A 24,699-nucleotide genomic window follows, 5' to 3' on the forward strand; every position below is an offset into this window, starting at 1 on the left:
ATTCAACATAAAACTCTGGGCTTTGTTTTGCTTGCAGAGAGATGATAACAAAACTCCAAAGTCAGTGCTAAAATGCAATCTGCAGAACAACAGGATCGAGTGTAGGAATAGGAATTAAAGTTTGAAATATGAAGTATCTGCTCCTTTATTGTTTGAGCAGAAAAGGGGATGAAGCCTCACCCCATGCTCACATTGCAATATGGAAATAATAATAATAATGGCCTTACAAGCAATTCTGTAAGGATCACTGAGATTATGTGTCTCAAGCATCTTAGATATTTTAAAGAGTGATATAAATGCAAATTATTATTATCGTTTCAGACTTCATCTTTCATCGTCCCCATTATGGGGAATGATACAATTTTTAATGAGTGTATTTCTTAATGAAAGATTCTAGCCCACACTTCAGTCTATGATAGGCCTTCGCGGGTTTACAGCACTTAAATATCACCAATCCAACTAACTGATATAACTGCTAGTGACAGGGCCTTTGCTCTCTCTTTTTTTCCACCTTTTACCATAACAGGCAACATCAAAGGTAAAGCATCTGAACCTTGAAAGTAAGATTTGTAGAAGGCCACAAGATTTATTTCCAAGTAAATGTTTTCAGGATCAGTCGATAAAGTTTTTAAAAAAGAAAGAAGGAAACAACTTCTGCTCAGAAGTATACCCTAGCAACAACATTAAAGGGTTTAACAGATTGCAGGGATTACAGTGATATGACGGTTTACTTCCAAAATATAGGCAGCAGTTCTAAGCAGATTTATTGAAAAGTATTTTTTTATGGCATAAGCTTTTGTGAACTACAGTCCACTTTGTCAGATGCATGAAGAATTATCCTGAGTTGCAGGTACATATACAGATCAGGCATGGAGGGCAGATCTGATGGGCTGAATTCCATGAAAGCTTATGCTATCATAATAAATGTGTTAGTCTTTAAGGTGCCACAAGACTCTTTGTTGTTTGTGCTGTAACAGACTAACCCTCTGGAAATTCTCAAAAGTAAATGTGCTTGAAATAAGTAGTATTCACTTACTGCAGAATAGGGAGGGGTACTATTAATCCAGAGGCAACCGCTCACAAGGTCATTTGATCTGTTGGTGCCTTGCTTTCTGTTGAATTCATTCCAGTTAGGTGGCTTTGGCAATCATGGCCCTGATTGTGGCAAACCATCTAAAACCAGTGAATACTATTACCTGGCCAATGCGGATACTTAGCTCCTGTTTATATATTCAGCAGGCAGAATCACATGGCAAAACCTTGTTTTGATTGATCTACTTCAGGCTACAGGTGAAGCATTGCATTATTGAATGCTGTGGTAGAAGGGCACCTGGCCCGCCTGGCACAAATAAACATAAAGAGCAGGCTTGAGGAAGAAGCCTAAGCTGAATTCTTCTCCGTGACACGCTCGTTTTGAATCTGGAAAGAGGTTCTTTCTTTCTAAATTGGGATTTTCCAAACATGTAATCCCTTTACTTGCAACCTGAAGTGGTACAGCCCAGGAAAAGCTTTATCATTTAATTCTGCAGAATGTATCAGCTGGGCCACAGTACCTCTCAGATTGCAGCCTAAGTTTCAAGGGCCCAAAGAAAGAATAGCATTAAGAACTCTGGGGTCGTTTCTCATTTTTCATCCTCCAAAACATCAAGAGATAAAGGAAGACATTAGAACAGTCTCTATTTCTGGTCCTGAGTTGTCAAACGAGGGCCCCTTCTTCCTGTCCATGTGGATCTGTTTTTAGTCTTACCTCTTTCTTCAAGTGCTGGAAGCAGTATAGTTTTGCTGTGTCTGATCACCCTTCCTCCTGTTTCTTCTGAAGCTGAAGCACTTCCAATATAAGTGGGATCAGGACCCTTACTTCTGGATAGATGAAAAACTGCAGTGTGAGTGTGCTGGAAAAGGGACTTTGGCAAATCCGAAGTGGGGCAGATAGTCTAGGGCTCTGGCCTAATTACCCATTGGAGGGCGGGGAAGTAAATCAAACCTGGATAGCCAGCATTACAGAGATTAAGACTGCAATCCTATACTAATTTACCTGGAAGTAAATCCCAGTGGGGCTTACTTCTGAGTAGACACATGTAGGGTTGCACTGTAAATCTGCACTTCTGTACAGATTTATCTAGGAGTAAACTCTGCTGAACACTGTCAGGCTTACTTCTGAGTAAAATGCCTAGGCCTACACTGCAAGGGTTGCAATGCAATGTTGGGAGCAAATCCCATTGCACTCAGTGGAACTCACTTCTGAACAAAGTTGCCCGGGATGGCAGCATCGGACTAAATGTTTTTAACTGATATATTGTTGTAACCTGCCCTGGGACCTGATGGTGAAAGGCTGGTTAGAAATAGAACAAGAAGGAAGGAGTCGGCTTCTTGATTACTTTTAGCTTTAGGGTCATAGGTGTAAGATTGGCGTCTTTCATAGCTGTGACTTGCTTTGCCTGGCTAATGGAAATGGGTCAAAAATAGCTCTGGACACTGAAAGTGCTATAGACATGAGCAGATGTGCAATTGTAGCACAGTAGCTAAGAGAGTGGGCAGCGAGCTAAGAAGCCCCAGGTTCAAATCTCATCTCAATCCCGACCTCCCTAGTGTATGACGAGAAGCCTCAGGGATTTCCCCCACATCGGCAGCGGGTAATAATAGTCTCGATCTACCTTTCAGGGCTGTTGTAAGGGTTAGTTGCTGATGGTTGTGAGGAGTTCTGAATACTCTAAAGCGCCATATAAATACTAGGCGCGATCACGAAGAGCGCTTTTGTTCGAACTAGGAATACGAGAGAGCTTCCCTCCCTCCCCTTTCCCTAAGCCAGACTCGAACCCGAGGAGCTCTGACCTGCGTTGACAGCAGCCACCAGCGAAAGTTGCGAGCGGGGGAGTCGCAGGAGCGAGCGAGGGCAGCGTTGGAAAGTGTTAATCAGGAGGAGGAAAAGGCACGCGATGAGCGCAGCTATTCACTCGAACGTCACTCCGGTACAGGGGGTTAGTGAAGTGACTGTGGTGCCTGGGGACTGGAGGCACTCACTAGTCGGACGGACTCCAGTCAGGTATTATATACACTGAGCAATGTCTCCATTAGCGAGCTGCTATAGCTGCTGCTGCTGCTGCTGCTCTCTCCCAAGCGCGCCGCTGCTGCGATCGAGGCGAAAAGAAGCGGCCACACTTTGCCATGGACAAGCTCTCGCCAGGAGATCGTAGGCGCAGCCCGGCGTGATTGCAGGTAAAAAAGAAAGAGACCTTCTTGCCCGCGGGGTGCTTCTCCACGGCTGCCTTTTCGCCCTTCCCCACCCCCACCAAAAGCCTACCTTTTGCAGTAAGCCGGCTGGAAAACCTAAGGCTGGCTGTGGGAGCGAAAGTACCGGTCATCAATCAAACCGCTTTGGCACTGTTTACCTAGGGCTGAGAGCGGGCAAGAGAGAGCCAGCCTCACTCCCGTGCTGGGGATGAGCAAAGGGGAGAGAGTGCGTGCGTGCATGCATGGACTGCGGGGTTCCTTTCGTCGGTTACTTATAGGAGACTTGGGGCAACGAGGTGCCTTTGCTTTATACTGCTGTGTTAAGAAAGTTTGGTGGGCATGGGAAAGAAGCCCATGCTCGGGGTCGGTGAACGGTGGGTGGGGAGGACACCCCCAGAAAGGAAGAGTAAGGTTCCTCTGCTTGGACTGGGGCGGGGGGCTTGTCACCGCTGCTGTAAACTCTGCGCCCGTCGGTGCAATCCTGAATGTGTCTACTCAACAGTAGGTTCCATTGACTTCAACACGGCTGACTCCCAACTAAGTGGGTATAGGATTTCTAAAATGAGAAGTGCCGAAGCTGAAGAAATGGACCCAGAAAACTCTTCCCACAACACAGACACACACACACGCTATCCCAGTTGTGCGTGGAAGTGGTCTGATCGCAGGTTATTCGGGAGTGACGGCGGGACACTCTGCACATGCTTGAAGACACACTTTTTAATCTCTGATTTCACAGCTTGTGGCTAACACTTCACAGATTTCGGCACTGGAAAGGACTCTGGTGGGTCCTGGTTCTTTTGTGGGAAGGTGAATTTCCTTAAAGCTCCCTGCAACCAGAGTCTCTCGAGGAAGAAAAAGGGGGTGTTTAATGCGCGGGGGTCAATATTCTTACTCGCAGAGCCCAAACACATTGGGAAATTAATCCCATTGATTTGTTTGTTAACAGGATTAAACTCGCTGGGGGGCGGGGAGGATCCCTTAATTATTAGGCTTGCCATAAGAATAAAATTGGACAAAAAACTTCCACGCAGCGATATGCGCTGAAATAATTGGTCTGTGTTAGGTCTGACCAGGCACATATTTAGAATCAGTTAATGCAATGGTTGATCCTAGACCAGCTTGCAAGTCCCTGGCTAGTTCAAGTCCAGCGACATGTTTGGTATGGTCGCCGGCAGGGAGATACCCGCAATTTCTTGTTTGCCGCTTTTAAATCAATCTTACAGCAAGGTAAATGGGAGAACCACAACTAGCTCCTTCCAAGGTCGCAGGCTCAAGATCACTGAACACCCTCCTGGCCAGATCCAAACCACGTTCAGTCAGGAGGAAGCCCCCCGCGTTTCATTTGGGATCCGCCGGCCAAGTACTGGGACTTGCTGGGCTCCCCATCTGGGCGCTCAAGGGGGCGTTGGGGGAGATGGACTTGAACGCCCTTCCATTAAATACGCGGCGGTGGGTTGAGAATTCCAATCCGAATCGAACTGCAAATTCGGGAGTCGAGGAGGAGGTTAATGCTGGGCCATTAAGACGCAGCAACTGAGGGCTGTCCAAAACAAAACAAAACCGGCCGTCTCTCCATCTGCTCAAAACGTGTTCGGATCGCCTCCCTGCCGACGTCCGTCCGAGCAGCGGTCAGACCCGCTGGGGCCTGCGCCAACACCCGTCTCTTTCTCTTAAGTTTTCTTGGGGAAGGGAGGAAATAAATAAACACGTGGAGACTTTGGGTGTCATGGAGGGGAAAGGATGGAAAATTGACGAAGCTGTAAGCCCCGAAGACATGGTAAAACTTCCGGCTCTGCTTCTGCGTTTTTGTTGGCTTTTAAAATATATATATAGCACCCATTCCTTCTGACTTTGGGAAGTGTGAGTGCGTGCTTCGCGCATGGGTCTTGGAGCCCTTTGCAAAGAGAGGCGCTCGGCTCCGTTTTGCTTTGGGGCTGTTCCTTGTTTTGTCTCGCACGTCTGCTTGTTGCCTGATGCCCCAAAGTTTGGAGCACTTTTCAGAGAAGTTGGCGAAAGGGGAGGTTTTGAAATCCAGCTTCATCAACGAAAGACCCCTTTGTTTGAAAGGGGGGGCGTGGATCACAAAAATCAGCTTCCCCACGCAGATTTATTATTAGGCTGGAAATAGGATAGCGCTTTTGGAAAGGGAGTTTGCGGGAGAAGGAGGAAACATAAGGTGACGGCGTGGGGAAGGCTAGAGAGAGTGGAAGAATTGAGGAAAAAAATATTCCAGGGAATCCTGATCCCACTTTGTGTACTTGCGGCCGTGCAGCCGACTCTTCAGCGTGTTGAAATCAGTCCTGCGGAGTCCGGTAGGCTCGCTCCAAAAGTCGGTGAGCGTCGAATTACAGCCTGATCTTTTGCATGTTTATTCGGAAACGAGACTCATAGATTGCAACGGCTGACTGGCAAGTCAGTGTGCTTCGGAATGCAACTGACAGCTGCAGTCCTATGGAGACTTCGAAGGGGGGGAGCGCCACTGAACCCAGTGGGATTTATTTCCAAATAAATATGCACTGATCCGGCTGTTACTGTTAAAACACGGAGGGGAGGGGCAGTAGTTAGCCATGCACCCTGGCGTTGGAGCCCAGTCTGTGGAAGCCCATGGCAAAAAAATCGCATGGATGCGCTGAAAGAGGGCTACTCCCCGAGGAGCGGGAATAAGGATTGCACCTAAATGGCCTTAAGGAGGAAATTCGTATACCAGCAGAGTACAGGATGGCCTTGATAGTGAAAGGCTATGGATGAAGAGGCAAGCGAGAAACTCTTTACACGTCACCTGGTGCAGGGGGTGGTCGATGCTACCGGTGGAATTCTTGGCGTATTTCAGAAAGGCGGGTGTGTGTGTGAAGAGATGGGTTTACAAGGTTGCGGTTGGAAGAAGAGGGGGGGAAAGCCCTGCCCCACCCTCCCTACAAGTTCTACAGCAGTTGTCCGCCTCAATCACCTAATTGTCACCTTTAACACGGAGCTCCTCTCCAGATCAGGGAAGAAGCACCCCGCCCCCACCCCATCCCCCGGAGAAGGACGCGCCTGCGCGTTGCAGTAAACAACGCTCCCCCCACCCCGTGCTGCGTGCCGGCAGCTCTCGGGTTTCCCCGCATCTTCAGAGAAAGTCCCTCTCCATTCAACGGGGCTTACTCCCTCAAATTGCGGGCTTAAGAGGGGTCTCCTCGGAAGTAAGCCCCATTGAGTGGCAATAGGTCTTTATTTCCAAGTAAATGGGTATAGGGTTGCAGCCTGAAGGGGGGCGTGTTTAGGACGGCAGCTAAAGAGGGATAACTTAGAAGTAACTTCCCTCAGGTGGAGTTTTGCTTTCGGAGTAAGCCTGGTTTAAGGTGGCAGCGGCTTTGATTGCCTCGACAATCCAGTCCAGCCTTTCCCAACCAGTGTGCCTCCAGATGTTGTTGGACCACAACTCCCATCAGCCTCAGCCAGCATTGTCAATGGTCAGGAAACATGGGAATTGTGGTCCAACAACATCTGGAGGCACACTGGTTGGGAAAGGCTACTCCAGTCTAACGATCAAGTATTGGCAAACTTCGGATTGCTCGATTATAAGGAAGCCCAGGGAGAAGCGGCTTTCGTTCCGGTGAAAGAGGTCCCCGAGGTCCCCGAGGTCCCCCCCCCCGTTGGTTGGTTCCTTCATCTGTGGTCAGGCTGCAAGAAGAGGAAAACAGCGGCGGCGGGGCTGGGGATGAATCAGTTTCACAGCCTGCCCAGGAAGCAATAAAAAGGGGAGATCCCTTTTACCTCCATTCCCCCTCTCCCGCAACGTATTTACTTGTAAGTCATATGCGATCCCTCAGCTACTTGAGCAACCAACAGGACCCAGTCGGGCCGCTTTAAGTGGTCTGCGAATGAGAGATCCCAGGGGTCTGATACTAAGATCCAGATCCTGAGGTGGAAGTAGGACTAAAGGAGAGACTCGCACCCCAGTAGGGTCGCCTGTATGCCACGCCCCTTAAACCTACCCCGTTCTGGCTTTGTCGGGTTTGTGAATCGATTTATCCCGAGAAGTCGCTCAAGAGCTGAAATGTTTCCTACACCCGTTTCCCCACGTTTAGGTACAAATAGGAACAGTCCGACCCCCTCTCCAAAAATATCTATATCCCCCTGCAAATATTAATTTCCTAAATTTCAATACAACCCTTCGCACGTACTCTTAAATATATGACTGCAATCCTATGCATGCTTAAGTGACAGTAACTTCCACTGATGTTTGCTACGACCTCAGTTCTACATGAAGAACCTTTACAGTGCAACCCTAGGCATCTCTACTCAGAAGCAAGTGAGAAGAACGAAACCCCACTGAAGTTCTAGCGCCGGTAACCTGAAGACCTTTACTTCGGAGTAAGCCTCACTGATATGTCTTACTCCCAAAGAAAAGCGCTTAGTTAGGATCGGGGGTGGCCTCCTCTTTTGAAGGCTCTGCCGAGCAACTTTGCTGCCTTTAACTCACTCCTTCTTCAGCCAAGGCTTTGCCTCGGTAAATTATAGCAATTACGCAGCAGATATGATTATATTAGGTGTACTGCGGTCTCCAGATAGTCATCCATCACCCTCAATCGAGCTGTCAGAGCGGGCAGATTCGTCCCTGGGAGGCACCAAGTCTTCCAGCTGGGGAGAAGAAGGGAACATCATCATTAATTAGAGTGTGACCCTAGGGCTATTCACATGTCTGAACCCAGGCAGCTCTCCGAGCAAGTCTGCACTCCTTTCCTCCCTCCCTCCCCCCCCCCCACATCTGCCCTCCCCTCCTACATCTGCCTTCCCCTCTCTTGTCGTCTCCAAGAGCGCGAACACACACACACACACAATCCGCTCCTAGGCAAACGCTCCTATCTTGGGTCTGGTTACCTTGCCCAGGTTCCTCTAGCTAGAGTATTCCGATTGTCAGTGATTGAATTCTTCTATGTCTTGTGGTCCACCAGTACATACAAACAGAGAGAGAAAGAGAGTGAGTCGAGAGGAAAATTGTATCCGCTGGACTTTCCAGGAAAGGCCTAGCCTTAGATCAAGGTGACTGGGGGAGGGGGAGGGATAGGAGGTTGGAGTAATATTTCTTTCCCACAGACTAAGCAGACCTAAATGTTCTAGTGGAGTTTAGGGTCTCCCTGTCACTTGGGAAATGTTTAGGAACAAACAGTATTACTTGTCTCCCTGAAATTGCTTACTTCCAAGAAGTAGTCTTACTTAAGACACTAGGTATATCTAATGATGATTATACCCAGAGAAAATGGAAATGGACTGTCTTCAAGTCGATTCCGACTTATGGCGACCCTATGAATAGGGTTTTCATGGTAAGCGGTATTCAGAGGAGGTTTACCATTGCCTTCCTCTGAGAGGCAGTGACTGGCCCAAGGTCACCCAGTGAGCCTCCTGTCTATGTGGGGATTCAAACCCTGGTCTCCCAGGTCATAGGCCAACACCTTAACCACTACACTACACTGGCTCTCATACCCAGAGAAGACCTCTTGAAGTCAATGGACTTAAGTTTCTGTGCACCTACTCTTAGTATGATTAACACTGGATATCACCCACTGTTTTGTGGTGAGAATTCTCTATTCATGTCGTGAATGAATGGTGAGAACTAGATAGAGTAATGCTTTAAGTAAATGATTCCTTGAGGAGTTATAAACATGCTGGAACTAAATCCCATTGGAATGGGGGGAACTTCCCTCAAAGGAAATGTAGTTAATTGTTCTGAGTTTATATCCTGGCCTGCCCTGTAACTGGGACAGGTAATACCTTGCACACATCTTCAACCCAACCAAGCTGCCAAAAGTCTGCCTAGCGTCCTACACTGTTTATATGCTTAAGATAGGGCTTTTGTGAACCCCCAAGAAACTGACTCTCATAAAAGGGAAGGAGTTCTATGGAAACTTTATTAGCAGTATATTCATGTAATTTGTATCTTTATGGTGAACCTACAGTGGTCAGAGTGTTGGACTATGACCTAGGAGACCAGAGTCCGAATCCCCACATAGCCATGAAGCTCACTGCGTGACCTTGGGCCAGTCACTGCCTCTTAGCCTCAGAGGAAGGCAGTGGTAAACCACTTCTGAATGCTGCTTACCATGAAAACCCTATTCACAGGATCACCAAGGCAGCCCATTTCCATTTTCACTAAGGTACCAGATGCTTTCCTATTTTCACCTCCTTCATTCACCCAAAGCATTGTGATCCAGGCTACTGTAAATGTCATTTTACTGGTGGCAGAGACATTCCTATCTCAAGCCACTCTTTTATTGTTAAAGTAAATGCTACTGAGAGTTTAGCTCCTTCCAACTTAGGCCAGCATGCTTACTTAGAAGACCAAAGAAAAGTCTTTAAGGACCCAAGTGCTCAAGATAGCATACTGAGAACTAGAGATTGCTGGCTTGCTTAAAGAATCAAAGGTGGGCCTTTGAGCTCTAGACAGCATTCAGTAGTGGAAATTGCAGTTCCATTAAAATTAATTGGCATTTTGCTACTAATATCAATGAAATGTGAATTGCTCCTCCAGTGATGGTACTGGTGACTTGGGGGGGAGAGAGAGAGAGAGACCAGCTGTCATTCTCATTAAACATTTAAAACACCACTCCCATTAAACAAACTTACCTAGTAGTCACAATAAAAACATCAAACAAGAGGCTTTGACACAAAGTTAAGTGAGTCTCCAAGAAAATGTCTTTCTTGTGTAGTCTTTTATTTGTAGTTGTAAAAAGAAATAAACATTGATATGGAGACCTCAGTAATTAGCCATCTCTTAGTACACTTTAGTCTTTAGGGACACTTTCAGGATGGCAAAAGGGTCGATTTTCTTTTTCTCCCTCTTCCAATGCAAGGGTGGTAGTGATAACTATTCTTACCAATTAATTCCTGAAGTTTTGAAGGGTTGTTGTGAATGTGACTTGGTCACGAGGCCTGAGATAATGTAGAGGTGCAAAAAAATGAGGGACAAAGACAGGCCTAACTCTGCCTTCTGTCCTTACTCAAGTGGAGCTCCCTGGTCCAAATTCAGTTTGTAGTTTCTTCTGCCCATCTGAGTTATGTGCTATGTCTACTATGAAATTTAGTTCACAGTACCATTTTTTTTTACTGATAATATCTAGCCATGTGAGGACTAAGTTACTACAAAAAAAATCAGTGGAAGAAGGTATTGTGTGTAGTTTGCTTAAATGATGTTTATTGTGTACAATTTTATTATGTACGAGCTCAATTTTACTGCAACCCGCCCTGAGTGCCCTATTATAGGGTAGAAGGGCGGGATAGAAATATTTTAAATAAATAAATAAATCAGAGTTTGTTTTTAAAAGAGGGTAGTGCTGTCCTGTGATCTCATGGGGGGTTGGGACTGGGATTCTGGGAAGCTAATGAATACCAGCTGGACATTGGGAGGAGGGGGATGGTTTTGATAAAACAGAATGAAAGTTTGGCCATCATAGACGGTCAAAAATAGAATCTGTGGATCTATTTCTGTGTTGTCACTCAGAAAAATGTCCAGGGTGGCTTATAACAGAGATGGTATGTTTATCAAACATAAATTCAGGATTGAGAACCAAGGGTGATAAAGGTGATATATTGTTTTGCTGTCAGAGATTTGTGGCGCTAATTGGGTATGTGAGAGCAAAGAGACCAGAGGAAAGACAGCAGGCCGGAGTAGGCAACATGGGCAGCTGTTACCATATTGATTCAAGGAAATAATGGCTGCAATTGGTGATATTGGACCAGTCTCCTGATGCCTGTTCATGAGTCACATGTAGTCCCTAAAATGTGTATATTTCCATGCAACAATCAAAGCCATTAAGAGATAGCTGGAGAGCTACCTTACAGCAGGTAGTACAGCACTAGGCTCTGAACCAGAAAGTCCCCTCCTCTAGGAACTTACTAAGAAGTTTTTGGCAAACTGCTCTCTGAGACTCAGCCCTACATTGCTGACCAGGCTATTGCTAGGGGTGGGCCTATGGGGCACAGAACCCAGACATTTTTCTCAGTGCTCTGAGTGTTTCTGGCTAATGAAATCAGGAGACATTGAATGTGTGGCCTTAATTTACATTGATTTAGGATATAAGGGTGTTCATTTGGGTTACCACACTCACTTAAGATAGCATTATCTTGGGAGTAATGAATGAAGATAACTGAGGTGAAATTGAATTGATTGGGAGCAGGACTATTGGGAAATTAATTACTAGTAAATGAATTAAAGAGGAGCAGATTTGGAGTGATCTGGGTGTGGGTGCAAATTAATGGAAGAATTTTTCTAGGATGGTTTGGATGGGAGATTAGTTGGCTTGCCTTCTAAATTTGCATCTATACATATAAGTTGGCATATGCAAATTGTATGCAAATTTGTGTTAATGTAACCATGCCCCATTTTTAACTACTGTTGGCACTACTGTTGTAAGAAGAGATAATGTATGTGGAGTAATTTGAAGATTGTACAATGTTGTATGAATGTCAGGTGTTGCTATAAGCACTGATAAAAGCTTCCAATTTGAAAAATCAAATTAGGCATGATTTTAAAGATCACTTCCCCCCCTTCAGTAAGCTGCAATTTAGTCAAAGTTGTGGCCTCCTTCCCACTTTAATTTGCATGCCTCCCCCAAAAAAGTTTTCCTAAAACATCTGACATCAGTGCAAATGCCTGTTCCTTATCATTTCTTAATGTACATTTTGGTTAATGGGATTTGGGGGCGCCAAATGGGTCCCTTTTCCACGTGCCTAGTTGTAGGCTCGTTTCAGCTGTTGATTTAAAAGCCCTGCTTGAGCTTGTGCCCTTGATCCGTCTCGTTTGCAAGTGGAACTGATGATGACTACAGGGCAGGGAGGGAGCAGCACACTGCTGCTCGTTTATTAATTTCTAATTAAAAGTGCTGACCACCGTTCACTGATGGGGGGGGGCGGTAACCCTGTCTCCTCAGGCGCCCGCACGCACATACACACACCTAAACATGCGAGCGAGAGACAGCCTCTGTAGAGTTTTTTCCTGACGTCAGATACTGTTTGATTTGACATGTGTGTTTGAACTAGGGGTGGTTCTTCCCCCTCCGCTCCGCCTGTGTGTGGGCAAAATATGTATTTTTCTCTATGAAATCGCCGAGCATTGCCCGGGCTTTTATGTTCCATGCACCACATTCCTTAGGCATCTTTTTTTCAGATCGTCGCTCCTGGGGGCGGTGGTGTGTATTTTGTTGGGGAGGGGGAAAACCTCCTTCCCACTTAAAAAAAAAAAGTTTCAGGTTCAGGTAGATGAATTCAAGATGGTTTTATGCTTGGTCCTCTAAGCCCCTAGGAAACTCGAGTTACCAGTCCATCGGGACAATAGGGCACAGCGAAGCTGCCGCCGGAGCTCGCGGATCCAGCGCCTCTCCTGGCTATTCCTGGAGCCTGGAAGCCCCCCGTTGCCATGTCCTACCCCCAGTTCGGATACCCCTACTCGTCTGCACCCCAGGTAAGACCAACCGGGCACCGATCGCGACCCCCTCCCCCCCCCCTTTCCGCGGCATTCTCCTTTCTCCTGGTGATAATGTGCCGGAAAATCCCCATCTCTTCTCAGAGGTCTTTGTGGGAATCTGATGTGTTTCAGGATCTTGGGGCTGGGCGAAGAGAGGGAACCCCTTCTGAGAGCCGTCACCGCCAGCCCCACGCAGAAGTTGGGTCTCCCTACAATCAAACGCATTTCCTTCCAAAACGTGGTTAGGATGGGGCCACCAAAGGGGGGGGGACTTTTCGCGCTGCGAGCCTAAGCACAATTTGGTTGCGGGAGTAGTACCATTGCATAAAGTGGGGCTTACTTCTGCGGAAAGACGATCGGGGATTGTAGGGTTAACGCGGAACAGAGCTCATTTGGAGTCAGTTTGGGGAGATGATTTAGGGTAAGGGTTCAGGAGAGCACCATCATGGGCAAGGTCTCAAGTTTCACAGGTGTCGCGGTGTTAGCCTGTTTGGCAGCAGAACGGACTCCTGCTGTGCCGCAGAGACTAGCAGAGATCAGAGGCATTCCTACACTCGATTCCATTGATCTCACTGGATCTGACTTCCACGAAGCGGATTTGGAGGGAAGGGATAGGGAGCAGCTCCAAGTTCCCACTGGTCAGTGGGCCTACTCTGGAGTAAGTGGGTGGATGAATGGTGGCCGAATTCAGAACAAACATTCCTGACCAGGTTCAAGCCTGATCCACAACTCCGTTCAGCAGGAATTTGGGTCCGAGGCCACCGCATTCAGTGGAGCTTCATCTGCTGGAATCGAGGCTCAGTGGCTTTCTGGATCGTTCCCTTCTGAGGGAACAGGACGGAACCTTCCCCTGGGGGTCAGAAGGGGATGGTGGAATCTACCGTTAAAACAAGTGTGTAATTAGATCTCAGGAAAGATCTAGCATTAAATTGCATTAACATTCGCAAGACTTTGGCAGCAATCCAATACACACTTACCTGGGAATAACTCCCATTGAACTGAATGGAGCTTACTTGGGAGTATTGGATTGCTGCCTATGACTTCGAAATAAACGCGTTCTACCTCGCGGAAAGAATGCATTGAACATAAGTCTCTCTCTCTCCCTCTCTCTCCCCGACAGATGTGAACTCGAACTAGGTTTAATCGCTCCCCAACCGATCTTTTAAAATTCTCCCCGATCCACAAACCAGTTAAGCAGTTGGGTTTAACATGATATATAAGGTATTTTTTAAAGTTCACTGCAAGTGCAATCCCTTGCAGGTCTACTCAGAAGTAAGCCCCCTGAGTGCCTCCCAGGTAAGTGTGGATATGATTGCGGCCTCATCCTTTCCCTGCCTTCCCCTTCCTAAGTGATGGCGAGTCAACTTAAGCTTCCCTCATTTTTTTTACTCCACGCTTAGAGCTGAGGATTCTTCTTCGCGAAAAAGAGGTGTTTGTGAAAATCAGCGACCAGGGAAGTTGTAGGGACACCCCATTGTTTGGGGACAAACAAAAATGGCCTTCGCTGGACCTGGTTAGTAGGTCGGCCTGTTGGTTGCCATGCCTTCCAGTTTTCCCTTCCCGGATTACCGCCCTGTCCTTTCTCTTCCTAGTTCTTGATGACCACCAACTCCTTGACAACTTGCTGTGAGTCCAGCGGCAGGACCCTCACGGACTCCGGGGCGGCAGCCTCCGCTCAGACCCCCGTCTATTGCCCCGTGTACGAGAGCAGGCTGCTGGCCACGGCCAGGCACGAGCTCAGTTCGGCAGCTGCCCTGGGAGTCTATGGGAATCCCTACACAAACAGCCAAGGCTATGGCAACTACGTCACCTATGGGACAGAGGCGTCGGCCTTCTATTCCTTGGTAAGTCTTCCGCGCAGCGAGGGTTAAGACCACGGCCCTCCCCTCCGCGCCTTGACTCGACAACAAGGAAGCCCCGCTGACTGATGACGAGTGACTTTGACAGCTCTCAAGAGAGCCGCAGCCTTTACGGTGAAACTCCGCCCCTAAGTCAGGCTGTGATCCTAAGCGCGCTCATCTGAGAGGGGGGCTTCATTCCTAGTTAGGCACTTTTTCATGCCAATGCATGTAGCCTGTGTATGCCCTGCAGGGTAATCCAAAGGGTGTATGAATAAGGGGTGGAGGTGAGCGGGGGTGAAAAATAACTTCAGTCAGTCGTAGACATTTCTGCTCAGGTGACAGCACAGAGATCATCATACAACTGGGTTGTCGTCATATACTGAACCAGTCCTGCGCTGTATAATGGTGCAAGATCTGGGGTTTGCTTTAAGGTTTAAATTAAAATTCTATATGAAATGTAGAAACACCCTCATTAAGTCTTCGTATACTTCCCTAGGGCACACAAGTTAAGTCCCAGTGATTGCCGTTGGTCTTTCTCCGAAAGTATGCTTCCTTAAGATTGCGCCCTCTTTAAAGTGGGGAACACCCATGCTCCCACTTTCAGCTTTCACGCTTGTCTTTCCGGGGCCATCAGAAGTGTGCCAAAGTTTCGTCATTCTCACTATGTCATACTTGATCCATACAGATTGCTAGTAATTTGCCCTTCGAGTCGAATGTATAAAATAATTATTCTTTGATGTATTCGGATGACGGCAGTGGGCTTGTGGGGAAAGCACTGGACTTAAATAGACTAAGGCAGAAATCCAGTATGCACTTACCTGGGAGTAAGTTCCATTGAACCCATTGGAGCTTACTTCTGAGTAGACATGCATTGATTGGACTGAAGCCTGAGGATGTAACCCTAAACCAACTTGCCTGGGAATGAACCTCAGTAGTACTTACTACTGAGTAAGCATGCATAAAGTCGAGTTAAGAGATAGGCTTTTTGCTCAGCTTTAATTAAGCGCTGTTAAGTCCATTATACCTGAATGGAAGAAACGTATGAAAGTGCTTAATTTTCCTAGTGAAATTAATGGGACTTTAACAAGACCTGTCTACTCGGAAGTAAGTCACATTGAGTTTAGTGGGACTTACTACCAGATGGGTGTGCATATGATTGCAGCCTAAAGGGGCTTAACCCCAGGATCATCCCAATATATATATATATATATATATATATAAGGGGTGGAATTCTATCCATTGATTTGTGTCTCCTTTGCCCACTGCCGGTGGGGGAGGGGAGCGCTGATAAGTAGACGTACTTGGTTTTAATGTTCCAGAACAGCTTTGATTCGAAGGATGGGAGCGGATCTGCGCATGCGGGAATTACCCAGGCGGCGGCTGCTTACTATCCCTACGATCACACGCTCAGTCAGTATCAATATGACAGGTAAGAAACAAATAGCAATTAATTGCGAGGCAGAACAAGGGCGGGCTGTGGCGGTGGGAGAAGAGGTTATTTCTCTTTCCTCCCTTAATCAAGAAGCATTTCAAAGATGGCTTACGTGATCTGTGTACATTGGTCCCTTTATAAAAGGAGCATAATAATAGATGTGGAAAGGAGAAGGCCGGGGAGTCAGTTTCCCTGTATCACGATCAGATCTCGCATCTGATGAAAGGGGCATTTGCAGGTCGCGTTGGTTGGGATCCTGAAAGGGAGCAGATTGCTTAAAGGCAAACAATATGAATATTATTCAGATAGGATAAATATGGAAGTCTCACTGATTTCCCTGGAACTAATTTCTACGTACAGGGCGTCCACTTGGAGCCTGTTTGGGCGGACATGTTCTTCACCTGGCTGATTTCAGCCTCAAGCGGAGGGTGTGCATGGGTCCTGCAAACGGCCATGCTTTTCAATAGAGGTTGCTCACAAAATCAGCCGAGAAAATGGTCGCCCTAGTGGTGGACTCGTGTCCTGGCTAAGGATTGTGAGCTGAGAGTTACCGGTTCAAATCCTGTCTCTGGTTTCTCTTGGAGGTGACTTTAGGTTTCGCACTCACCCCGTCTGCAATATGAGTAATACTGGTAGCCTGCCTTACAGCGGCGCTTTTGTAAGGGGCCCTGAAATACCGTACGTGAACGCCTGAAATGTGCAATATTGTTGCTGGTGCTAAATTTGTTTAAGCAGCACAGCAGAGAGTAACAGCGGTCTGAAATGCGAGTGTGCCAGCGTGTGTGTGCGCGTTTACCTAAGAAAACAGGCTTTTACCCTGCATCAGGATCACTGAAACTTGAGACTTAGTAAAATTAGAAAAGCTACTTTATTTATAGAAATACATAGTAGATAGAAAGGCATACCTAGTTCTAATTAAGTTGGAGGCGCAACGCCCTGGCATGGGAGTTGACCTCATGGCTCAGGAGAGAGAGAGCAGAGACAAAGGTGTCTCCTCTCTCCCAGACAGGAAAGTCGGAGAAGAGAAGAAAGGGCGGAAGGAGGAGGGGCAGATAAGCTTCAACCGAAGGAAGTCAGTCAGAGCATCACAGGTAATCAAGCCTATCCATCTGGAGGAGCCTAACTCTATCTCCCTTCTGGAACACAAACAAAAGAACAAAACAGGAGTTGCTCTTGTCCCACTTCCAACAAATATCATGTCACTTAGCCTTATCGTTGTTATTCAGTTCCGAGGAATCTACACCAAGTGGTGCAGATTGCATGCGATAACTTGCCCTGAAGCTGATCCCGTTGACTCCAACAGGAAATGGACAATCTAAAAGGGAGCGCAGAAGTGCAGCCACAGGGAGCAAATTCCCAGTAGAAATAAATTACAAAACTCCCACGGACTTAAATGGTGCTTAATTGCACCCGGTCTTTATCTCTATAAATGCCAAGAACAAGTTATGTTTGTGTTTTGTCTGCATGAAATGAACCCTTTATTTGTTCTTTGGCACTGATCTGGAGCTTGCTTACACCGTCTTGTTCCACTGATTCATCTTGGAGGAGCCTGCAGCAAATGCAGAACTTTCCTTGCACCTATTTTAGTCGTCTGTCAGCACCAGTCTTCATCTTGGTGACACCCCCGTTCTCAGGTCCTCAGCTATATTTCTTTGGAAGCAAGTCCCCATTGATTACACAGAGATCAGTCCCACAGATTAATAGACTGATCCGATCTATTTTACTAGAGACTAAGCTGACTGCAGCAGTTGGACCTCCGTCCAGTAACGCTTTAGGATTGGACAGCAGGAGAGTAGTTCAAAGGAGCAGCCCACTGGGATGTTCTCCCGAGCAAGCGCAGTCTTTACACCCCAACTCCCGTCATCCCCAGCCAGCATGGCCAATGGCCAGGGACGATAGGAATTGTGGCCCAAAAACATGTGAAAGGCATCAGGTTGGGAAAGTTCTTATATAAATTTGTATAAATGAGTAGAGATTGTTGTTGCGCTGTGTGTAATTGTGTTGCTTAAATTCGTTTAAAAGCAGCACCACAGCAGCAGAGTAACAGCAATGTTGAAATGCGAGTGTGCCAGTGTGTGCGTGCATTTGCCTAAGAAAGCAGGCTTTTACCCTGCATCAGCATCACTGAGACTGGAGACTTAGTAAAATAAGAAAAGCTACTTTATTTATAGAAATACATAGTAGATAGAAAAGCATACCTAGTTCTAACTAACTAACTAAGTTGGAGGTATAACACCCAGGTGTAGGAGTTAGCCCCATGCTTGGAGAGAACAGAGACAAAAGGATGTCCCTTCTCTCCCAGAATGTCAGAGGACAAAGGAGGGGAAAGGGCAGAAGGAGAAGGGGCAGGTAAGCTTCCCTAAAGGCGTCACAGTCTAGCAACAGAAGGAAGTCAGTCAGAGCATCACAGGTAAAAGGTAAACAAGCCTATCCATCTGGAGGACCTTAGCTCTATCTTCCTTCTGGAGCACAAACAAAAGAACAAAACAGGAGTTGCTCTTGCCCCACTTCCAACAATTGTCAACAGCCTGAGATGCGTGTGTGCATTTACCTAAGTGGCAGGCTTTTACTCTGTATTAGGATCACTGAGACTTAAGACTTAGTAAAATAAGAAAAGCTACTTTATAGAAATACATAGCAGATAGGAAAGGCATACCTAGTTCTAAGGCACAAAGCCCAGACTTGGGCATTGCCCTCATGGCTCAGGAGTGAGAGCAAAGACAAAGCTCTCTCTCTCTCTCTCTCTCTCCCCCCCCCCCCCCGACAGTTGAAAAAAAGAAAAAGGGTGGAAGGAGGAGGGGCATATCAGTCTGCCACGGAAGGAAGTCAGTCAGAGCATCAAAGGTAGTCAAGCCTAGCCATCTGGAGGACCCTAACTCTATCTCCCTTCTGGAACATAAACAAAACAAAACAAAACAGGAGTTGCTCTTGCCCTACTTCCAACAAAAGTCTGGTCTGGAGGGTGACATGGTCTCCATCCCTGGTCTCAGTGAAAAAGGATTTGACAGATCTTGCTTAGCTCCCGTTCATTTCAATGACTCCCATGCAGAAGAATGCTCAGATGGCTCCTGCAGCTGCTCTTGAAGTTCCTTACGCAGGCAGGTCTTAGCTTTCCTCGAGACACAGCCCACTTCTGCACATGACAAGTGAGGGTGGTCTGGATTAGCCCAGCAATAAACATCTGAAGGCAACAAAGTCAAATAAGCGACAATTCAATCCATATTGGTGTTTTCTCCTCAGGATTTTCAAGCATTTAATACCTATGAGCTGATGGGTATTTTTAAGTGATAGTATAATTAATAAGAATAGTACAGTAGTGGCTTTAGCTTTCTATCTATCTGGTAGGATCTACTGTGTCACAGCAACCGATCCTCAGAACTGTGTTCCTCATTTCTAACTATTAGTTTCCATGAGCTGCTTCACATGTGCATGCACATTGCTCTCCACTTCAGAAGTGTTCATAATGTGTGAGCCGACTCTGTTGAAAAGCACTGTAAGATGATCAGGCAGTTCTTTCAGACACTTATGTTTTTGACGACTCTGTTAAACCCATGCAAATCATCACCTAAGGCAGCAATCATCAAACAATTAATTTGCAGAGTTGATCCAGCCATTGTTACCTGGCAACTAAAGGTATGAACCAATCCCACTGGTTGCCTTGAAAGTGATAGGGAAGTTCTGGCTGTGTTAGATATGTGATGGCCCGTTCACACAAGCAAGAAATCAGTTTGGCGTTTCATTAATCATTTGGCATGTGTGAACCAAACTTTCCGCTCATCCCAACAAGTGTCTTTTCAGCACTGTCCCCAAGATTTGGGGGCTTTTTTGGTCCACACCTACATCGTGTTGAACAGTTTTATCTTTGGTACACTTATTGCTTAAAAAATAAACACGCCAAGAATCCCACTTACACTATTTCAACCTTTTAAGCCCAGCGAGTGTTGATGACCTTTCCTTGGATGGTGTACATTAAATATTCAGGTATAGCCCAGTATCTTGTATGTTTCTTAAAAAAATCTTTAGAAAGAAAGGGTAGGAGAGAAATTTACTAGTAATAAAAAAAATTCTATCAACAATTGCATCCTGAGGTTACTTTGGTGTATTCTCTTGGAGACGTGGCACAAGAGTAGTCTTTTTCTAGCCTATTTTGCAGGAGCTGAATTCTCGACGCCTCTAAAGGCAGTCCCACACCTACTTGGGATCAAGCTCCATTCAACACAACGGGACTTACTTTCGAGTACTCATGTACAGGATTGGACTTTCTGCCTGCACTGGGACTTACTTTGGAGTAAACATGTATAGGGTCCAGAGTAGACTTTTAAACAGCTCAAGTTATGCTACTTTAATTGAAGGCAGTTTATATTCTAGATGAGAGCCAGTGTGTAGTGGTTAAGGTGTTGGACTACAACCTGGGAGACCAGGGTTCGAATCCCCACACAGAAATGAAGTTCACTGGGCGACCTTGGGCCAGTCACTGCCTCTCAGCCTCAGATGAAGACAATGGTAAAGCCCCTCTGAATACCACTTACCATGAAAACCCTGTTCATAGGGTCGCCATAAATCAGAATCGACTTGAAGGCAGTCCATTTCCATTTTTATATTCTAGATAGGTGTTAAGTATATATTGGTCTTATCTGAGCAAGTTATTTGTGAGCCAAGTCCAAAGGCTCAATCCGTAATTTAGATAAGCCTAAATTCCAAGGTTTACCGTGCATTCTTATGTTCAGTGGGCCTTGTGGCCAAGGAAGCGTGCACAGGATTGCAGTCCCAAACTGATTAAGGTCCCATTAATCACCATGGCTGTTGACTTAGGCTACAATCCATGTCTGCTCAGAAGTAAGCTCCATCGGGTTCAATGGGATTTACTCCCAGGTAAGTGTGTATTGGATTGCAGCCTTAATTATATATCAAGCACTTCGTCTTATTAGTTGTTTGGCATAACCAACTTGAATAGTTTGCCTGGTAAGACTAACACATTCAGCGTTGTTGAGAAAGGCGTATGTGCGCGGACAAGAGGGAAAGGATATCCTTTGATGCATGGACTCCTATATACCACTGGATATGAATATGCAAAGGTCAATCAAAATCAAAGTGGTTGGTGCTTTCCTGTGATTGGCTGTCAATGTATTTTCACTCATGCTTCTCTCCCCCCCCCCCTTCGCCCTTGTGAACCATAGATATGGTACCATGGACGGAGGGACAAGGAGGAAAAACGCCACCCGGGAGACAACCAGCACGCTGAAGGCCTGGCTGCAGGAGCACCGCAAGAACCCCTACCCGACCAAAGGGGAGAAGATCATGTTGGCCATCATCACCAAGATGACTCTCACGCAGGTCTCCACCTGGTTCGCCAACGCCAGGAGGAGGCTCAAGAAGGAGAACAAGATGACCTGGCCCCCCAGGAACAAATGTGCTGATGAAAAGAGACCCTACGAGGATGAAGAGGAGGCAGAGGCTCAAGGGGAGAGCTTGAAGAACGAGAAACTCAATGGTATCTCCCGAAGCATTCTGGTCTCTGCAGTATACTGGAGGCAGTCTTGTCCCTGTCACCCCCCACTGGGACTAAGATACCACACTCATGAGAGATAAACCCTGGGAAATACAGGGACATGGTATCCTACACCCAGTACAGGGCGACTGTATGGCAGGGATAAGGAATCTGTGCCTTCTACATCTTGGACTCCAACTTTCATCAGCACCAGTCAACACAGTCAATGGTCAGGGATGATGGGAGTTGTAGTCCAACAACATCTGAATGGTCACCTGTTCCCCATCCTTATTCTAAGAAGAAGAAAAAAACCACACATTCATATATATATATATATATATATGGGAAATTGTAGAAGATAAAAGGTGTGGGTTTGCTGCCCTTAAACCAACAAAGTGGGTTCTAGGCTTGCCGCCGTTGTGCTGCCAATGTCCCTATTATACCCCCTTTAAGCAAATAGTCTAGTCCAAAGCAAATACTCCTGGCGTTCAGGGAGAATGTCCTTAGAAGTAAAGGGAGTGGTTAATGTACATTTTGAATCTATACATGACATGTGCCAACTCTGTTCTGACAGGGGAAGGTGGCAATCAAATGAGGAATGCACCCACTGGGCTTTACAGTTGTGCTTCACATTCCTCCACCTATCTAAAACCTTAAAAGTTTGCTTTCCTGCCACTTTGAGGTCTAGAAAAATGTGCCACTTATTTTGCTAGGCCTGAACACAAAATCAACATTTCAGAGGGCAGCTCTGCTTGGGTGGCATTGGGTATTTGCAACATGGGATTCGGAATAATCGCACATCCTGCAGAGCTGCTACAGGAAAAAAGCACAATTAAAGGGGATGTAACAGAATATAGAGGTCGATTTGATAGAATATGAACACGTGGCCATCTTATCTCATGGCATTGAATTTCCCAAGTTAAGTAGACACCTTGTACATTCAAACACATAATAAAGTCATGAGAATTGCAGAGGACCTACAGCGGCGTAACGCCCCTGCCTTTTTCCGTTTTCTCAGAGCCCTCAAGCAAGGAGGAAAAAGAGTTGGGCCTCAGCGACCTGGACGACTACGACCCGCTAGAATCCGAAGGCTCGGAGGGCGAGCTGAAGGCCCAAGCTTTCGGCCACGTGGAGAGCGACGCGTGCGCCAACGAGCCCTGCAAGGAGCCCTCCTTGGGCGGGGCCGCCGCCACTCTGGAAAGCAACCTCGACAGGGCCAAGAGCTGCCTCGAGGACCCGACGACGGGCCAGGAAGGCTGCGAGGCGGCAGAGCTCCTGAGTGCCCGGCGGAACAGCTGCGAGGCCAAGCCCTGTTACCAGCAGCAGCAGCTCCTGGAAGCCGGCAGCAAGCCAAGGATTTGGTCGCTGGCACACACGGCCACTTCCCTCAACCAGGCGGAGTACCCGTCGTGCATGCTGAAGCGCCAGCAGGGGGCGTCCAGCGCCGTGACGCCCACTCCGGCCATGAGCGTCATCGAGAGGCACCAGAAGGATTCCCCCGTCACCAACCTCAGGAACTGGGTGGACGGCGTGTTCCACGACCCCCTCTTCAGGCACAGTACTTTGAACCAAGCCTTGAGCAACACCACAGTGTCTTGGGCTACCACCAAAGGCTCCATCTTGGAGACGGGGCCCCTGGGGCGCTCGCTGGGGGGTGGCGCCGCTGTGCTCAAGGGGCAGCTGGCAGGCCTGGCTGGGCCCCAGGACTCCGGCAAAGACTTTCTGGCGTTCCCCAAAGCAAGCAGCAAAATGTTCTGCTCCTAACGACCAAGCCCCGTCCGCCTCCCTGGGACAGGGTGGGGGAAAGGCAAGACGGGGAGAAGGCTCAGGCCAGAGCGGCTGAGGGCGAGCGGGCAGACCGAGAGAGAGAGACTTGGAGAGTTTAAATTTAAGCAAGTGACGTGTTTCAATTGCAAAAACAAAACATGGATTTTAAAAGTTCAGTTTGCTGATTTAAGGGGGAGAGAGAGAGAGAGACTTCCTCCTCTGCTGTTGAAAGATTTTCACTTGGCGGCGACCTTGTCTTCACGGTTATTTAAGGCCACAGCACGTTCCACTAGTTATAGCGGCGTCCTTCTGCGTTTTCCTTGGCGCGAAATTCGAATTCAGCTTCTTCGGGGAGGGGGAGGGAGTTGTTCGTCTATTCTTTTTCTTCTACTTTACTTTCTGATTCCTTTTTAATTTGTGGCATGCCAGTCTTAGTTGCCAAAAAGACTCCCTCGGACTTTGTTTTCCCCCTCCCTCTTCCCCGTTTCATTGTTAGCATATCACCCACAAAAATAGCACTTCTTCCACCGAGTTGACACACCATTGCCCGCACACGCGCACACACAGAATTTGAACTTGACAGATAAGCTATGTCGAAAAGGTATGTTCACTCCAAATAAATTGTCTGTCTCTCAGAGGTACCCTATGATTTGTGGTCTGTTTGCATTGCGTTTTCCCCATCACTTAACCGAAAGGGAGGAGCAATTAGTCCGGGAGGGGGAGAGTTCGTGGACAGCCAAGTCGATCTCGTGCTGCCCAGGATGACTTTTGGATCCCAAACCCGTGTGCAGACCAACATCTGCTTCAAGTCCCATTGACGTTTATGGAACCCCGAATCAATGAAAGTAGAGTGGAGCGTTTCTTGGAAGTAAATATCATGGGACTCGGGCGTACATTTCCAACTGAACACACCGCTGCAGCCCGATCCCTTAAACGCGGTGGATATAGTTCCCAGCAAACCTGCATGGGGTCGGGTAGTAAAGATCTAAGCATGTACCAGTGGGTGCAACCACGGTACAATCCACAGTCCCTAAAATCGACGGCGGGGGATTTGCCGCTGGCGAGATTCGCCTCTTTAAAGCAGGTCAAGTCCCAACTTGGTTCAGGAAGGAGCTGTCAGGCATCAACAGCAGATGAAACGAAAAATCATTTCGATCTTATGCCTTTTTTAGAAAAGGATCATTTGTATCTGCCTACCGTCTCAGTTTGTAATAGAGGATATAAAAAGCCAAGAGAAGATTATTTTCGTCAACCTATCCTCTCTCCTACCTACCAGTGAATCCGAGCTAATTAATACCTGCTCTCCTGTACTTTTCCTATAGACTACTGCAGGAGTTTGTGGAGTTTGGCTAAAGGCCCGTTCAGGTGTCCGTAAATCGGGAAGCCAAATTCACAGCAAGCGTCAAAGGCTTGCTTTGGGACGTATTCAAGATTAAGGGATACACACAGTCAAACTATTGCACGATTCTTTTTTTTTAAAAAAAAAACTATACTACCAACG

The 24,699-nt window shown here is 47.0% G+C and overlaps 1 protein-coding gene and 1 long non-coding RNA gene across 2 annotated transcripts in view; one reads left to right on the forward strand and one right to left on the reverse strand.

Moving 5' to 3' along the window:
• LOC133365979 (uncharacterized) overlaps positions 1–6,148 on the reverse strand; it is a 63,097-nt gene extending 56,949 nt beyond the window's left edge. The window contains exons 1-2 of the long non-coding RNA XR_009758338.1: positions 2,833–6,148; positions 1,748–1,860 (exon numbers count right to left, since the gene is read on the reverse strand). This is a non-coding gene — a long non-coding RNA (uncharacterized LOC133365979). The remainder of the gene's footprint in view (positions 1–1,747; positions 1,861–2,832) is intronic.
• Positions 27–24,177, forward strand: IRX4 (iroquois homeobox 4). Its single transcript, XM_061588505.1, is given in 7 exon segments — positions 27–60; positions 12,502–12,609; positions 12,612–12,667; positions 14,263–14,514; positions 15,831–15,940; positions 21,121–21,434; positions 22,450–24,177. Coding segments are annotated over 7 exon segments (1,605 nt in total). The 5' UTR covers positions 27–41; the 3' UTR covers positions 23,196–24,177.
• Positions 24,178–24,699: the final 522 nt, after the last annotated feature.

This window comes from Rhineura floridana, chromosome 1 (assembly GCF_030035675.1).
Source record: "Rhineura floridana isolate rRhiFlo1 chromosome 1, rRhiFlo1.hap2, whole genome shotgun sequence".
Lineage (NCBI taxonomy): Eukaryota > Metazoa > Chordata > Lepidosauria > Squamata > Rhineuridae > Rhineura > Rhineura floridana.